Genomic DNA, 16,789 nt, shown 5'->3' with positions numbered 1-16,789 from the left:
TTGACATTCTTTGTTATTATCGGCGCTGTCATCGTGTTGTTCATACAATTTTAAATGTATTTGCGGCTTACACTCGTACTAATTTATATGCGTAAATAATATTCTATATGTGAGTGGGTGTGGATTGTGTGTAGGCGTGTTTGTGATAGCTTATTTAATGACCGAACTTTCGTTTGTTTACATAAATTATGAAAATACATTTTATTCGAATTTTAACGTTTTAGCATTTACTGTACAATTTGTTTTTGAAATTTTGTGTTTTTAGTTACAGCATAATTTATGCGCTTTCTTGAATTAATTTTGCACGTCACGTTTATTAACAATGTTAAATTTCTCCTCTCTCAGTTTTAAGCATTAAACGATTCCAAATATATCTATCGGCTTTATATATGCATTTAATTCAAATCTGGACTGAAACGTATTTAAAACTTACGGAGGCCTTTCAATAATTACGTATCTTGTTCTTAGCTAGGATTAGGATTAGGAAATTAATCGTGGAACTTTTAGCGCAAATTTGAAAGTAGTACAGAAAATATATTTTGTGATATTTGGACATATATTTCAAAAAAATCAATGAGTTCCTTGAGTACTAAAAAAAACCAACATTTGAGTTTCATGCTTTGAAGCCTACACTTTCAAAGCGAAAGTGCAGTCAGTACGTGTATTTGCGTTCGGTGTTTTGAGATTAAAAATTTAAAAAAATATATAAAATATTTATAAATATTTTGTTGTTTTTGCGTTCTGTTACTGCTACTACAGACCTTAACACTTACTATCTTACTATTTGTTTTTAAAAAGACATCTATTTAAGCGCTAATAAAGTGGTTGTTTTGTGTTTGCTATCGGTCGCTGTTGTCATACAGTGATGCTGTAACTACACTGATCCTAAGTCGAATGCCTGTCACACGCACGTGTGGTTCTTGATGCGGGGTATGTACATGGCAAGCCCGTAAAACCAGAGAATGCTCACTAGTTAAGCAGTGCATCCATGGTGTATGGAAATGGAGGATGTTGCTGCTCAAATCGGTTTACTGAAGACGATAACAACTTGGTTGCCGATGCTGCGGATGTTGCTAATGTGTTTGCCGGCGACGGTCAGTCCAGTATGACGATTTGTGATTCAATGGGCTTGCTACTCGGCTCGGGCTTGGTAGGCTTGATGGGCAGTGTGCGCCATGGCTTACGCGCCGCGCGGCGCAGATCTACGGCGGAGAGTATTTTTCGCGTTTTTCTGAATAAAAAATTGTTTATTAAAACTTGTACTTTACACACGCAACTTGGGATTCACGTACAACTAATTTTGCAAAAAAACATTTTCATTTCAAAGTAAATACAAACATTATTTAAATGCTATGGAAGTCATTCAATGAACACAAGCCAAAAACTCATGAAACTTAATATTACTCACTTGTGTGTCTCGTTGGCCCTAAAGTAAACATCATCCGGTGCATCCATCCAACTGATGACCTGCTTGCGCCCATTGCCACCACGGGCCATCTGCGCAATCTTCTGTTTGCCGTTAAGCTAAAAGGCGAATATGTAAAAATCAGTAAGCGCAAAGCCTGATATAGACAAGGTATTGCTCACATGATGCCTGGAGAGGGGCTGACCTGATGCCGCCATCATGGCCGCAAACTGCTCGGGACTGGGACAATGCGAGGGCATGGGATCCTTATTGGGTCGCTTGGCAGGAGGTCCGCTGGGAACTATAGTAACTGTAATGAAAAGAGTCCAATTAGTGTTAATTAAACGAGGTAATCGTGGACTAAACCTTGTCTTGAAGCATCGTAAGGGACTTAGATTGGACTCACTTCCGCGAATTGTCTTTTTACTCTAGTTTCTCAATTTGTGTAAGTGGTATTAAAGCGTCAAAATATATTTATGAGTTCTAAAAACTTTTAGTTTAAAAGTCCGTGTACAAGATGCATATTGATATTTTAATTGCACATGCTTTTTTCAAATAGATTTTTCAAAACGATTATTCAGATGTTGCAATCTTAAGTGATGATGAATTAATCCCTATCAACAAAAAACCCCTAATCGAATGGTTCTTAAAAAGTTTTCCCTTCGTTTCAATCAATATACTCTAAATTTGTTCCTGATTCACGAATACAGGTTCAAAAATAGTCACCCACCTTCAGTGCCATTCAGCTGCTGCTCCTCGTGCACCCGCTTTCGTATCGTAGACGTGGCCTGGGTTGGAATTATAGTTAGCTCCTTTTCAGCCGGCACGGCCACAACGTCAGGGGACTTGTTGGGCACTCGGTCGTAGACAAGGCTGCCGTCGGCCGCCTTCGGGGGTTTGGGGAACGAGACGACAGCCGGCAGCGGCATTTTGTCCTTGGGCGTCAGTATGAGCCATTCATGTGGTCCGCTGCCCGGCGCTCCCAAGCGATTGGCAATCTTGGTGACACTGCCTCGATCCTTGGGTTTCAGCAAGAGCAGCTTTTTGATTTCCGCCTGCGATTTTCCACTAATACGATTCGTAACTGGAGGAGGACAAACAATTTTAAGTTGTTTAAGGATATAACAGATGTTGGATCACCTAAGACTCACATTCTTGTTTCACCAGCAACGCGTTGATGGCGTATGCGCTCTGCCGCGCCGCCTTCTTCGGCTTTACAATGCTGCGGCAAATGGCGCGAGCCACACGGGTCATGGGATTGGTGTGCAAGTAGAAGGCGGTGCGCGTCTTCATAATGGGCCGCGGCGATCCGGAGCTGATGGCTATGCCGTGCGCTTGCGCATAATGGCGGGCCAGGTGGGTCTTGAGCTTAAACTCCTTTCCGCAATTGACAATAGAACATCTGCGAACAAGAAATTGGATCGTAAGTACTGGCTGCAGTTTCAAATTTCACTTAAAAAAAAAAAGCAGACCATTTCTTCTATCTCTAAAAATTCAAGATATTTAATTTACAATTCGTTAAACAGTGGGTTTTTAATATTTGTTGTAATTTTTAAAAAAATGTGTATTGATAAAGAACACATCAGCCATAAAGAAACCAATTTAAATATATTGTAAATCAAATCATTCTGAATATTTTCTCAAGTGCACCTACCTGTGCAACTGACGATTGGTTAGATCACTGATTTTGTCGTCGTCGTTGAGATCGACCACCGCCGTGGGCGTTGTGGCAGATCCTGTTCCTGCTGACGTGGCTGACGGCGTCGACGCAGAAGCCTTCTTCTTGGCCTCGCTATCGCTGCCATCGCCTTTGGTCGCCGACTTCATACTGCCGTACCTTCGCCAGTACTCCCAGCAGCTTTGGCACAGACGACACGTACTGTGCCCACTGTTTACCGTGTTCCACTGTAGTGAAATAGAGGATTAGATTTACAATTTCCACATATAGTATTTCTTCCTGCTGATGTATGTACCTGTGATGATTTAGTTGCTCCGCACGATTCGCAGGGCTTGCCGTTGTTCGAGAGATCGGTGCTCCCGTTTGTCGTTCCATTGTAGATTCCTCCACTGGCCTTAACGGACCCTCCGTTGCCCTTGCCGTTGTTGTTATATTGCGGTATGTAGACCTGCTTAAGCTTCAGCTCCGCCTCCACGGCCTTCACGCGCTTCTGCTGCACATAGCGATCGGTGGTCTTCCACATGTAGTAGTACTCGATTATTTGCTTCAGCGTTTTCCAAGGCAGCTGCAATTGAAATGTTTTAAAATGTCAGAAATTTTATATTAGTACTTGTAGTTGAGCGGTTAGTTTTAGGTGAAACTAAAATACACACACAGATAGTGAAAAGTTAAACCTTTTTTTTATTACAATTCTCAGTATGAAATGTAACAATTGGGTCTGTCCACTTACAAAATCTTGTCGAATGTCGTTAAAGTCTTTGCCATATTTGTCCAGCGCCTCTTCGAAGAGGTTCGCCTCCGATGCGCTCCAGTCCTCGATTTCATCGCGACAGAGCACTGGCCCAGTGGAAGGAACTAGCGACGACATGGACTCCTCGATCGAGTAGTCGTGCTTGTGCAGAATGTTCATTGCGTGAAACTGAAAAGTTGCGAAAGTTAGAGTCTGAAGGCACCTGGATCACCGGATGGCCACTTACCAGGGTGATGTCCCTACTGGCCGCCGCAGCCGACATGTGTAGCGAGGGCTGCTTCACAGAACTGCTGCAGTCGAGGGCGCGGGCGAACGTGCCGATGGAGCGCGAAACGACGAGGAACTGGTCGATCTTGCGGTCGGTCAGGCTGTGCTCTGGTGTCCACACCAGCGACTCCAATTCCTCCAGCTTCCGGTCGTCCGTGGCGGTGTCCTTGAGCTTGGCGGGTATATCACACTGGTAGCGACTGCCGACCCGGATCTCGCCCTTATCGGCAAGCAGCGTTTTCTGATTCGGATCGAACACCAAACAGTAGAAGAATGTGTCCTGCAAGCGAAAGAGAGGGTAACCATTTAGTCATGGTTTCATTACCCAATAAGTGCCTGCCAGAGGCCACTACCAACTCACGTCTTTATTGAGATAGCTCTGCAGGGACTCCGTCTCGTTGAGCAGCGTCACCGAGCACTTGCCTCGAATCTGTGTGGCGGGTATCGACTCGACTTGGCGTGACAGGAACAGCTCGCGGTGCTTGATTTGGTACCGCTGCTTGCTGGTCAGCGCCTCCCCCTTCTCCGCATCGCCGGCAGCTCCCCCGGCGCCACTTGCTCCTCCGCCACTGGCAGTGCTGCTGCTGTTGTTGGCACTGCCGCTGCTGTTGCTGCCGGAGTTGCCGCTCGTCGAGCCTCCTCCGCCGGACGCTTGCATTGGACTGGTGCGCTCCTCATCCAGGGCAGCTGAAATGACAAAGTCGAAAGTAAGAGGCGTCGAGCTGGCCCAAGTTTTTTTTAACGCCACCCTATTCTGGTTCTCACTATTAACCAAATTACGTTTCATTTAATGATAAAGTTTAACAATATATTTTCCTTGTTCTTCACAGGATTTGTTACCAGTACCAGAATAGGGCCGTATTAGACTACAATTAGCTAAGATAGTTTATCTACACAACAGAAAATACTAAGCGAGCTCTACTTTAAACTGGCATCTAGGAGGAAATGGGGGAAGGAACAGGATTAACATAACAAGATTGGCATTCCGAATGGAGTATCAGATACGGGACTACGGAAGTTACATATGATATTGAAAAATCAGCTGGAGGTGGTACCTATTGAGGGGTCGAGCACAGCCTGCGCTGCCTGCTCCTCGCCAACGGGTGTGCGGAGCCATGTCTTCTTGAGCTTTGTGGCCAGCGGTGAGTCCTCGGCAGTGGCAACTGATGTGACGCGTTATTTTCGTTTTCGATGGTTCGTATAATGAGTTGGTGCATTTGGGGAAATTGATTTATTTACAATGTTGATGTTTGCAAGCAAAAGAGGTCAATTTAAATAAAAGTTAAATAACATAAAAAGCAATTCGCTTAGAGTGGTTGTCGTTGGCCAGAATTATATATTTCATAAAACCATAGTATACACCTATAACTGTAAACGTATATACGATTTTCTTAAAATAATGATTAAGAAGGTTTTTGTGTATACAACAGATTATGCAGTGATGAAGAGAACCACTATTCATATATTTGTTCAAGAGATTTTTAAGCTTTGATTAAATTATTATTCAGTTAGTTTTTGAATTCTTCTATTGAGTCTTTTAGAAAAACAAATTTAGAAATTTAATTTTATTTAATTTTTTAAATGTAGTCTTTGCTTTTTATCTTATATACTGAGTTCATTCAAAATATTTTCAATTCCTAAAAGCTCAACCTCATTCCAAAAAGCTAAAAAATTAATCATATTTAATTTGTTTTTTTTTTCATTTTTTGTATAGCATTACGAAGCTACTCAAAAAAAACCAAGTTATCTTCCAATTCTACATTAACTTTAGGATACAAAATATGACTGTTGCCCTCATGAATTTACTGGAAGTTCGCTGGGCCTGATTAAAAAATGTACGCTCCGCATTTCGAAGGGGGAACAAGGCTAAGGGGCTGGGCAGGACAATTTAACCTCCCTGGTCGACTCTGGGGCGTGAGTGTATCGCGGGAGTCAGGAAAAAGAGCCGAAGCATCGTAGGTGTTTTTGTGTATTTGTGTTTTGTGTTTGTTCGGAAGACGAAGTGAGACCACCCGAAAGGGGGCGTAGGGTGGTGAACGTTGAAGGGGGCAGCTTGGGCGTGGGTGGTTATTTGGTGGCCATAGATAGGACACACAAGTGGGTGGTTGAGCCGCAGTGGGATTTGTTTGCTTTTTGAGCACTCCCGTTGCTTGAATACCCTGCTAATACCTGACAAATTTTAAAACCTGTTATTGACATTGCGATTAGCACCTGGGAATTAACAATAACCGAAATAATCTACTTTACTTTGTTTCATCAACAATTTTAATAATTAATATAATTATGATATTTAGTAATATTAACAGTTCTACTTCTGTAAAATAAAGATTAATATCAGGATTTTAAAGAGACCAAGAAATAGTTTCTTTTATACTAACCAACCTTTCTCTTAAACGTTTAGATAAGGTACTGATAGTAACTGATAGTATGTATAAGTGGTTTCAAAGCCGAGTTTTGGGACAGGAAAATACGGCACACTTGTGTTTTAAATTTAGACTTTTTCGCTAATTTTTAATGCCTGATTAGCAAGTGGCCTGCGAAAAGGCGGCGCACGCATCTAGAACTCGCGAGTGGCACGTCCAAACCAAAAAAAAAATTAAAAAAAAAACAAGATGACAGCGGTCCGATGATGTTGAGGCCGAAAGGGGTTGCGTTAATGGGCATTGTTGGCGCATGTCGAAGGTAGTGGGTAGCTGCTGGGGGTTGGGGTAGTGGGTCCGGCGACCCACGGAAAACGCAGTTTCGACGGGGTCACGTATCGAATTCGAGTGGGTGGCCAAAGCCAAAAATTCAACCCAATTGGGCATGGTTTTTTGTACTTTTTGGGGGAGGCCAAATTGGAGTGGGTGAAGGCGTTGTGTGTGTATGTATACACGAATGCAAAGCGCTCCTCTCTGCGTGTGCCACATTGCCATAGCTCCACACTCCCATCCACTCCACTCCACTCCAATCCCCTCCAGATCCCAACTTCTGACTTAAACATTTCCATGCACACCGAGCAGTACAGTGTCAGCGGGTTTGGGTGTGTGTGGTAGCTTTTCAGAGGTAGACAGCAAGTCTACCTACAGCCGAACCCAGAGTATCACATTCACATTGACGCCGGCGCCGCCTAGCAGCAACCGAAAACAGCAACAACCACATCAAGGGTACAGTGCAGCCCGGCACATGACAGTGGAACATCATTAGCGAAGACTTTTGTATGTAAAAATATCTATGCCTTCATTGTAATGCATGTGTCTCCAAAGGACTCTGCTCATAACCCAGATCGTTTTTAAGCCCATTATAAATCTTTTCATCTTGTAACACGTTTATTAGGTTTATGTTAACGATTTAACTGGATAGCTATAAAACCTGAAGTATTACTTAATAGACTTAGGACCCTAAGAGAGTTAAAAGATCTTAACGATCCAGAATAAGCAAAGAACAACACTATTCTTATACACGATAGTTGCTTTAAAGTTTCAGTTAAGGAGGTTCTACTGCCTGTTTATGTGGATGCGACGGATGCTGGCCGAAATCCGTTTTCGCTCCGCCTTTACAGTTGTTGTCATTGCGGTTCTTGTTGCTCTGGATGTTTGACTAGGGTTGTGGGGTGGTTCTTTGGGTGGTTCAGTGGGTGGCTTGGTTTTTCACATGCCTTGACACATTGCACACAGTGCCCCTTGTCGGTTTATTTGTTGGTGTTTTGTGGTAGAAATGTGCTTAGCAGATCTGCTCGTCAGGTTTTAACTTTTAACTTGTTTGAAGGCCACGACAACGACTCTTCGCAACATAACCTCACTTTGTTGACAAAAATAATATACATACTTAGGGGTAGGACAAGATATCAATGGGTTTTCTGAGGGGTCTATACTCACGTTGATGTTTGTCGGCCAATTGCACGAGCGGATTGGGAAGATCCCGCCGGCGGTAGAAGCACATGACCTTCGCCTCAACATTGCCATTTGGGTTTTTATTCAGCTCCTCAATGCGTCGTATTAAGTAGGGACTGTTCGGCGTTGTCTCAACGTAAACATAGTCTGAAAAATGTATAATTTAAGGTGGGTGTAAACTAAGAGAAGGGGGGAACTCCATTCATACGTCACAGGTAAGCGCTCACACACTCACACAGGGGCCGTTTAATTGCGGCCACTAACACTAGCTAAAGCTCAATTAAATACAAATGGGGCTATCCATCCATATAACTACACAACTGCAGCGGAACCTGTCGTTGACCATTACGAAAACATAAAAAATACATACATACTTATGTATATCGTGTGCATTTCTGTTACATTTTGGGATGCAGAAAGATACATAGATAGATAGATAGATAGAGAGAGATGAAAAAGAAAGTGTGGAGGCAGCGAGAAAGCATAGTCAAAGGTGTGTGCTTGTGTGCGTGGCCATTAAAAATGGCAAGCAAAAGCGCTGATTAAGACAAAAAGTTCTCGGCCACAAAAAAGATAATTCGCGAGCTATATGCTATTATTATTTATTTTGATTCTGGTAATTAAACGTTTTTGTATCTGAGTTCATTTGCATTTCGAAAGAGCGCACACATACACTTTCAAATATAAAGAGCAGGTGAAGACAACACAATAACGTCATCGCTTGAGTGCGAGCGAGATGACTGACAAAAAGTGCGTAAGAACCGAAGTGCGCGAGCTGAAGAGGGGGAAAAGATGCTCAAAAGCTCATTAGCATAAGAAAACACAACAAAGCGGGTGGGCTCACTTAAAAATGAGATACACTTTTGTACGCACACAACCAAAAAACATGCTGGAGATCACAATTCGGCAAATGCAAATGCAATTCCGTTTCTCAGCCCTAGAGTACACACACACAGTCCCAGCAAAGCTATAGCTTATCGGTAAAAACACGTAGAAAACACTTGCTGCAGAGGCGACACTAAATTAGTTCCCTTACTCGCGGGGTTTAAAAAAATTCTAAAATTGTCTTCCTTCCGGCAAAGTTTTTAAGAGATTGATAACACACACACACACACACACACACACACGTGCAAAAGGGATTCCCATTCGAAGCTTTTCGGCAATTAAAATGCACTTTCATTATTGTTGGAGAGCCTTTTCAGACACAACATACACGCACACGCAGGACACACACGCTCGCACACACACGCACACTGCGAGACGGCGGCGCCGATAACGAAAGATGATAGAAAAGCGAGTACGGGAAAAATTTTCTCACCTCCGACTCGATACATATTTGTGGCCATTTTCACTACGCTTTCGCACCAAAACTTTCACATGTAAAACACTCGGCACACGCTTAGCACTGTTTTTCAATGGTTCTGTTTCAAATTAGCGCACATTTATTAGCTAAAAACTCGAGTTGTTATGATTGCATTTTTCACATAAGAAGACGCGTTTTTTTCGTCGCCATCTTAGAAACAACTCAACTCTAAAAAATACACGCACACACACACAATGCCGAGTAAACAGCTGCACCAGGGATGCATTCGGCAGCGCGATAGTTAGACTATCGATGCATCGATATGTGATTTTAAATGGTAATTTAAAAAAATTTAATTTTATGTAACACGACATCATCGGAACCAAGTGTGTAGTATTGGTTTTAAAAATTAACCTCCTTTTTATTCGTAACTTATGAAACATACGTATTTTTAAAAGAAAACAGACAAGATAAATGTATATCGTTTTGAATAAAACAAATATAGTGATTTGCTGCGCCAACTATGTGTTTTTTTAAATAGTTGATTGCGTTCTATGCGATAGTATTGCTTAAAACTATCTTCACTGATCTGCAACGTTTGCAGTCAAAATTTTCAAATACTTTGGGTCTTGGTGTCTCCGAGTTTTAAGTTTAAAAAGATACCCCTCAAAGTGTTTGCCCGTTAGTTGCTGAAAGAAAGGATTCCTTTTGCGAGTTTGTTTTCTTTCGCGTGAGTATTTGGCCGTCGCCAGCACGAAAGGTGTCACGACTTGCTGTCAAATCCGTGACGTGGCCTGGCCGACTGATTTTTCCAATTGGCAGAGAACTTACTCTGGTTTATCCCAATTAAATAGTTTATCTAAGTGTTGCGGCGATGACCACCTACGAGGAGTTCATCCAGCAGAACGAGGACCGCGATGGAGTGCGTCTGACGTGGAATGTGTGGCCCTCGAGTCGCATCGACGCCAGTCGGTTAGTGGTCCCCCCTCGCCTGTCTTTACCAGCCGCTGAAGGAGCGCCCCGACCTACCGCCCATCCAGTATGAGCCAGTCCTCTGCACCAGGAGCAACTGCAGGGCTATTTTGAACCCTCTCTGCCAGGTGGACTACCGTGCTAAGTTGTGGGTGTGCAACTTTTGCTTTCAGCGCAACCCGGTGAGTAATGACGATCTTTAGACCTCCTTCGATAATTGGTTAATTAACAATTTGCCTTCCAGTTCCCCCCTCAATATGCGGCCATATCCGAGCAGCACCAGCCAGCGGAGCTGATTCCAGGATTTAGTACGATTGAGTACACCATTACACGGGCTCCCACCATGCCGCCCGTCTTCATTTTTCTGGTCGACACCTGCATGGATGAGGAGGAGCTGGACGCCCTGAAGGACTCGCTGCAAATGTCGCTTAGTTTGCTGCCACCCAACGCCCTCGTGGGGCTTATTACCTTCGGCAAGATGATACAGGTGCACGAGCTGGGCGCCGAGGGCTGCTCCAAGAGCTATGTCTTTCGAGGCACCAAGGACCTGACGGCCAAGCAGGTGCAGGACATGCTCGGAATCGGGCGCGGAGCGGCTCCGGGGCCGCAGCAACAGCAGCAGCTGCCTGGCCAGCCGGCTGGAGCGGCGGCCCCAGTGCCGCCCGCCCATCGGTTCCTGCAGCCGATCGGCCAGTGCGACGCGGCGCTGGGCGATTTGCTTAGCGAGCTGCAGCGCGACCCTTGGCCGGTGCCGCAGGGCAAGCGCTACCTGCGCTCCACAGGCGCCGCCCTGTCCATTGCGGTGGGTCTGCTGGAGTGCACCTACCCGAATACGGGAGGACGCATCATGACCTTCGTGGGTGGCCCTTGCTCCCAGGGCCCCGGCCAGGTGGTCGATGACGAGCTAAAGCACCCAATTCGTTCGCATCACGACATCCACAAGGACAACGTGCGGTTTATGAAGAAGGCTATTAAGCATTATGATGCCTTAGCATTGAGGGCCGCCACCAATGGGCATAGTGTTGACATATACTCTTGTGCCCTGGATCAAACCGGACTGCTGGAGATGAAGCAGCTGTGCAACTCTACTGGCGGGCACATGGTCATGGGCGACTCGTTCAACTCATCGCTTTTTAAGCAGACATTCCAGCGCGTTTTCGCACGTGACGGTCGCAACGATTTGAAAATGGCCTTCAATGCAACGCTGGAGGTGAAGTGCTCGCGCGAGCTAAAGATCTCCGGTGGGATCGGCTCGTGTGTGTCGCTGAATGTGAAGAGCCCGTCGGTGTCGGATGTGGAGATCGGCATGGGCAACACGGTGCAATGGAAGCTGTGCACGCTGAACCCCAGCTCCACGGTGGCCTACTTCTTTGAGGTGGTCAACCAGCATGCAGCCCCCATTCCGCAGGGCGGTCGTGGCTGCATACAGTTCATTACGCAGTACCAGCACCCAAGTGGACAGCGGCGAATCCGAGTAACCACACTGGCTAGAAAGTGAGTATGGGCTTTCCTGAGATCAATCTCTAGATAAATACGTATATTTTTTATTAACAGTTGGGCTGATGCCACCTCGAACGTACACCACATCAGCGCCGGCTTCGACCAGGAGGCTGCCGCTGTTCTGATGGCCCGAATGGTCGTCTATCGAGCGGAGACGGACGAAGGACCCGACATTTTGCGCTGGGTCGATCGTCAGTTAATTCGCCTGGTAAGTGCACACAGTATCCGCATTTATATTCCAAAACTAGAGACCATCTTAAACTTAAAATCTTCTGTTTTTATAAGTTGAAAAAAAAAAAACTAAAAATTTTATTTGTATATTTTTACAAATTGTATTTAGACAAATATATATTTTTAATAATTGTTTACAACAATTATACAATATAACATTAACATACCACTAACATTTTTTTTTTAAAAGATAATAATTGGGTTTACAAAAATTGTTTAATTTATTCTCTGCTTTTTAGTGCCAAAAATTCGGCGAGTACTCAAAGGACGATCCCAACAGCTTCCGCCTATCGCAGAACTTTAGCCTGTTCCCGCAATTCATGTACCACCTGCGCCGCTCGCAGTTCCTGCAGGTCTTCAACAACTCGCCCGACGAGACCACATTCTACCGACACATGCTGATGCGCGAGGACCTCACCCAATCGCTTATTATGATCCAGCCGATTCTCTACAGCTACTCATTCAACGGCCCGCCAGAGCCGGTCCTTCTCGACACGGCTTCAATCCAGGCGGATCGCATCCTGCTGATGGACACGTTCTTCCAGATCCTGATCTATCACGGCGAGACCATCGCCCAGTGGCGTGCCCTTAAGTACCAGGACATGCCCGAATACGAGAACTTCAAGCAGCTGCTTCAGGCACCGGTAGACGATGCCCAGGAGATCCTGCAGACGCGCTTCCCCATGCCTCGCTACATTGACACGGAGCACGGTGGATCCCAAGCACGTTTCCTGCTATCCAAGGTCAATCCCTCGCAGACACACAACAACATGTACGCCTACGGTCAGGTAAGTTTCGCAGACGACGCCACCGTCTGGCCACAGTTTACCAATCTTTGCAGCGCGCTCTTATGCGACATCGAAATCTCAATCTTAATCTCGTTTTATGTTGGTTTTGTTTCTCTCATTGTGTAATCCGTACCGTATCCGTAACCGCTCCTCTGTCATGTGCAGCCGCCTATTGGTCAAGTCACGGTAGTACACTTTTGTTCAACATACAACACTTAAGCTGGAATGGGTTGATCTTAGCACAAGTCATTGTAGGGGTGGTAAAATATCTTTGGCCATTGTATGGGAATTTTCTTTTTTATTCTATATCTCTACATGAATTTTAAGTGGTATAAAAAGACTTTACTTTTTATTGTAATCCGTTCACTTGATTTACAAAAATCAAATTTAATTTTTTACTTCTTTAAAAGACCAAAGATATTTTTTCCCCCTTATGTTTAAACTTTTTGAAAAATTTCTTTCTGATGTGCTAAGATGTATTTGTATGTTGCTTTTGGTGTTGGATTTTTCTTGGTGTTTGTACCACTCGCTCATTTCCCTCCACCCTTTTGTCCAAGATCCCGCCCTCACCCATTGTTGACTAATATTCTCGGCATTATTTCGACAGGATGGAGGCGCACCAGTGCTCACGGATGACGTGTCGCTGCAGCTGTTTATGGAGCACCTTAAGAAGCTGGCCGTGTCTACTACCACATGAATTGATTCAGGATCTGTTTTCGGGCGCTTTATTTCCCGCATTACAGCGTTTACAAAGGTCCTGGTTAGGGAACTCCTGAAAACTTCGGCCCAGGCAATGCAATTACAGATATACACCCACTTATTCCAATTGATCGTCTGAAAACAAAATAAACTATTCAAATTATGTTCAAAAAATTTTGCGTCAATCCGCTTGTGTTTTATTTGAACGCAGCTTAACACATGATGCTATTACAGTTTACGTTAAGCGGAATGAGTTTAATATCGACAAAAAAAGGTATTAACAAAAAGAAAACCGTGTATCTTTCCTCATAACAACTACTTATACAAGTTAATCCGAAACGTTTCTGACACCTTTGAAGATTTTTAAGCAATAATTATGTCTGGTTGAGAAACCAGTACAGAGTTCATTAAAAAGTATTTTGCTTTGTGTGTTTATAGAGTTTCATAAATATTTTATCGAATTGAAAAATTCAAGTTAAAGTTGCACAACCTGAAGCTACTTGTTACGCACTTACAAGATTTCTGCAGCCCCTGGGATTGATAATACAAAACCTGATTGAAAACTCATAAGGATACAAATTGGTTTATTAAATAAAAAGCGTTCTAATTTATACTTTAAAGCTTTGCAATTAAAATCAAAAAACACACCTGCTGAATTACTTAAGCACCAGGATTAGTGTTCAAAATCTTCAGAGGTTTCAGTAATCTTTCGGAATGCCTCTGTCTCTCGACTGACTCCGTTCTACACTATTTGGTACACACTGACTAAAAAGCTCGCTCTTTCCTCCTGAACCCTAACTATATCTTAATTGAGAAATCGAATGGACATCTTTTGATCGACATCGGTTCGGTCCAGAGCCTTGCAGAAGTCCTCGAACGAGATTTTGCCCTGGCAGCAAAGGTCCGCTTCTAGGATCGTCCTCTCCGCGATGCTGACCAGCTGGTCCTGGCTGATGTTAGCGCCTACCATCATGTGCAGGATGGACAACAGCTCGTCCCGGCTGATCACACCATCGTCGTCCAAATCGTACATCTTAAAGGCGAACTTAAGTTTCTCCTCCCGGCTGTTCAGCTTGCTCTGCTTGTTGTCCCGCAACGGCCGGAAGTGGGCTAAGACGTTCATAAACTGCCGGAAGTTGACCCTATCGTCGTTGCTTTCCGCGAAGAAGGAGTGCACAATCCGCTCGCATAGCGGATTGATCGCCAGCTCTGGGATCCGCATCAGATCCTCGCGGGACAAAGTGCCACAGTCGTTTCGATCCAACGATGTAAAGCGGGAGTACAGCCGCTCAATTTGGTTGGGGGTGACTGCGCAAGAATAGAATTAAGATTGTTGTTTATACACTAATCGTACAGTTCGGGGAAATTAAACAATTATTTTTAAATTTTATGGAATGTATTCGAAATTAAATTTAGTCAAATAATAATTTCTATGATTGATCGTGCCAAAAAGCAATATTGTATGAGCCATATTGCGGACTTTTTAAAAGTTTCTTCTATTTTAATCCAAATATTTATAAATATAAAAAAATTTCTTTAAAGAACACAAGTTTATAAGAAGCCATTTAAAGAATCAAAATAGGTTTCATTTACTTGATATCGAAAAGCCTTTAAACGGAATCTATGTACAGTCGACTCTCGTTAATTCAAACCTGCGATAATTCGAACCTCTCTATAATTCAAAGTTATCACGAGGTCCCTACGAAATCTCTTTATATTTCGAACTAAATCAATACATTTTCATACACTTGGTAATTCGAACGAAAAAATCATTGATATTTAACAAAACCACGCGGTAATTCGAACTCATCAGCGTCTAACACTCGCCAATTCAAAGTTGCAGAGAAGAAATTTTGCGACAAGTTCAAACTTGCCTTTGTTTTTGTTTTGATTATGTAGTTTTTGACGCACACACTTCTTACGAATTGGTTTGTGTAGTTATTCAGTTACTGTTACTCTTTTGTTGGTATGCATATTAAAAGTTGGTGTTAGCTATGAGCCCTAGAAAGTATAAAGAACCTTTGGCAGAGGTGTCAGTTAAGGAAGCAAGATCCTCATTTGATACCTTACAAAGCTTATGTCTACAAAACGAAAGTGATGAAAAAGTATTTCATGCACTTTTTCTCTTAAAAAAAGTTATTGAGCAGTGAGAGCAGCAGAATTGTGCTGTAAGGCAAGCCAGTATAACAAAGTTCTTTCGAAAATTTCGAAATTTCGAACCATTTGATATTTCAAACACTCGATAATTCGAAATATTTCAAGAGTCCCTCGAGTTTCGAATTAACGAGAGTCGACTGTATTTCGTGTATGCCAAAAAGTCCAACCCATTCCGAACTAGTTGTTATAAAATCGGACAGATAAGAACGAACCCCTTATCAAAAGAGCTGATACTAGCTGGTCGAACATTGGATACAAGCTTCACTGAGGTGGCAATTTCAATTGCGCGCTTATCGCGCCCGGAATATTGAAATTACACGGTCTCGGACACTAGATAATTGCCAGCCAATATCGTTGATAGGAGCCGACTTTTGCCCCCGCCTTCAATACATAGCTTTCGATGACGTCACTAGGGAAATGCAGGTGCATTTGAAATGCAAATTTGATTTTGCTGGAAAATGTCTGTGCATATTCAGCTTATATAAGGCGGGCGCAGATATTTCAGATGCAGTTCTGCATAATTGCAAATGGAATTTTTGAGAAAACACGTTTAGTTTAATGGAAATTAACGAGACTGATTTGTCAAAAAATAAATCATTGATTTTTTTTTAACCATTGGTCAAAAAGCTCTTAGCACTCCAGTGTGATGTTGATGTTTGCACTGCTGGTGGAATATTTATTTTTATCCAAGTGCGTATTTGTTTTGGATCGTCTGGCTAAATGTCCAAGGTTGACTTTTGTCCAGTTCCACCAAATCGTACTTACAGCCAGTTTCCTCCTGGATTTGCGCGATCTCCTCGTTCCGAAGAAACAGCGAAGATTTATTGCCCATAGTGACGTTGATTTTGTGCGCTGACCGATTCGTTTAAACTTTCAAAAATCGCAGACGAGCATCGAGTGGCATTGGATTTGGATCAGAAGTCCGATTTGTGTACAGTCTGGTTGCGGGTGAAATAGCGTCAAAATGCCAAAAACCGAGTAGCGGAAAAATACTAAAAGGTTTAACGATAGTTTCATCAGCACTGAAACGTTGCCGAGTCACGGTATGAAACACCTAGTGGTGAGCGGGGTATACATTATTTTTGGTATATAACCCAATCATTTAAACATATAACCCTATCAAAAGAAAATAAAAATAAAAAAGTAATCTAGATAATATTTTTAAA

At 43.2% G+C, this 16,789-nt stretch overlaps 3 protein-coding genes across 5 annotated transcripts; 1 reads left to right on the top strand and 2 right to left on the bottom strand.

Moving 5' to 3' along the window:
• Window positions 1–126: 126 nt before the first annotated feature.
• On the bottom strand, window positions 127–9,522 carry LOC108090127 (metastasis-associated protein MTA3). Of its 3 annotated transcripts, none has more exons than XM_017188659.2 (13): window positions 9,292–9,521; window positions 7,959–8,120; window positions 5,157–5,264; window positions 4,463–4,788; window positions 4,061–4,381; window positions 3,814–4,002; window positions 3,379–3,648; window positions 3,060–3,310; window positions 2,557–2,807; window positions 2,136–2,489; window positions 1,588–1,715; window positions 1,409–1,524; window positions 127–1,231 (listed from the first exon to the last, which is right to left on the bottom strand). In XM_017188659.2, the coding sequence occupies exons 1-13, from the start codon at window positions 9,317–9,319 to the stop codon at window positions 1,096–1,098; spliced, it is 2,640 nt and encodes an 879-aa protein (XP_017044148.1). In that variant the 5' UTR covers window positions 9,320–9,521; the 3' UTR covers window positions 127–1,095. The 3 variants fall into 3 exon arrangements, with proteins under 3 accessions (XP_017044148.1, XP_017044149.1, XP_017044150.1); XM_017188661.2 differs by having other exon boundaries at window positions 1,164–1,231; window positions 1,405–1,524; window positions 9,292–9,522; XM_017188660.2 differs by lacking the exon at window positions 5,157–5,264.
• Window positions 9,523–9,838: 316 nt separating this feature from the next.
• LOC108090128 (protein transport protein Sec23A) lies at window positions 9,839–13,640 on the top strand. The gene is given in 8 exon segments (XM_017188662.2): window positions 9,839–10,006; window positions 10,131–10,258; window positions 10,260–10,430; window positions 10,493–11,742; window positions 11,803–11,956; window positions 12,219–12,767; window positions 12,933–12,953; window positions 13,375–13,640. Coding segments are annotated over 7 exon segments (2,343 nt in total). The 5' UTR covers window positions 9,839–10,006; window positions 10,131–10,150; the 3' UTR covers window positions 13,465–13,640.
• Window positions 13,627–16,574, bottom strand: LOC108090132 (calcineurin B homologous protein 1). The gene is made up of 2 exons (XM_017188668.2): window positions 16,389–16,574; window positions 13,627–14,774 (listed from the first exon to the last, which is right to left on the bottom strand). The coding sequence occupies exons 1-2, from the start codon at window positions 16,453–16,455 to the stop codon at window positions 14,272–14,274; spliced, it is 570 nt and encodes a 189-aa protein (XP_017044157.1). The 5' UTR covers window positions 16,456–16,574; the 3' UTR covers window positions 13,627–14,271.
• Window positions 16,575–16,789: the final 215 nt, after the last annotated feature.

This window comes from Drosophila ficusphila, unplaced genomic scaffold, assembly GCF_018152265.1.
Source record: "Drosophila ficusphila isolate 14025-0441.05 unplaced genomic scaffold, ASM1815226v1 contig_791, whole genome shotgun sequence".
Taxonomy (NCBI): Eukaryota; Metazoa; Arthropoda; class Insecta; order Diptera; family Drosophilidae; genus Drosophila; species Drosophila ficusphila.
This window is presented reverse-complemented; position numbering and strand designations above follow the sequence as displayed.

Excerpts from the sequence above, each read along its gene's own strand:
- LOC108090127 (XM_017188659.2), bottom strand. The coding sequence starts at position 9,319 with ATGGCCACAAATATGTATCGAGTCGGAG. Across the intron at positions 1,525-1,587 it reads AGCCCCTCTCCAGGCATCAT|CTTAACGGCAAACAGAAGAT; the intron begins GTGAGCAATACC and ends TTCGCCTTTTAG. Across the intron at positions 1,232-1,408 it reads AGGGCCAACGAGACACACAA|AAAAACGCGAAAAATACTCT; the intron begins GTGAGTAATATT and ends TTTTTTATTCAG.
- LOC108090132 (XM_017188668.2), bottom strand. The coding sequence starts at position 16,455 with ATGGGCAATAAATCTTCGCTGTTTCTTCGGAACGAGGAGATCGCGCAA. Across the intron at positions 14,775-16,388 it reads AATCCAGGAGGAAACTGGCT|TCACCCCCAACCAAATTGAG; the intron begins GTAAGTACGATT and ends ATTCTTGCGCAG.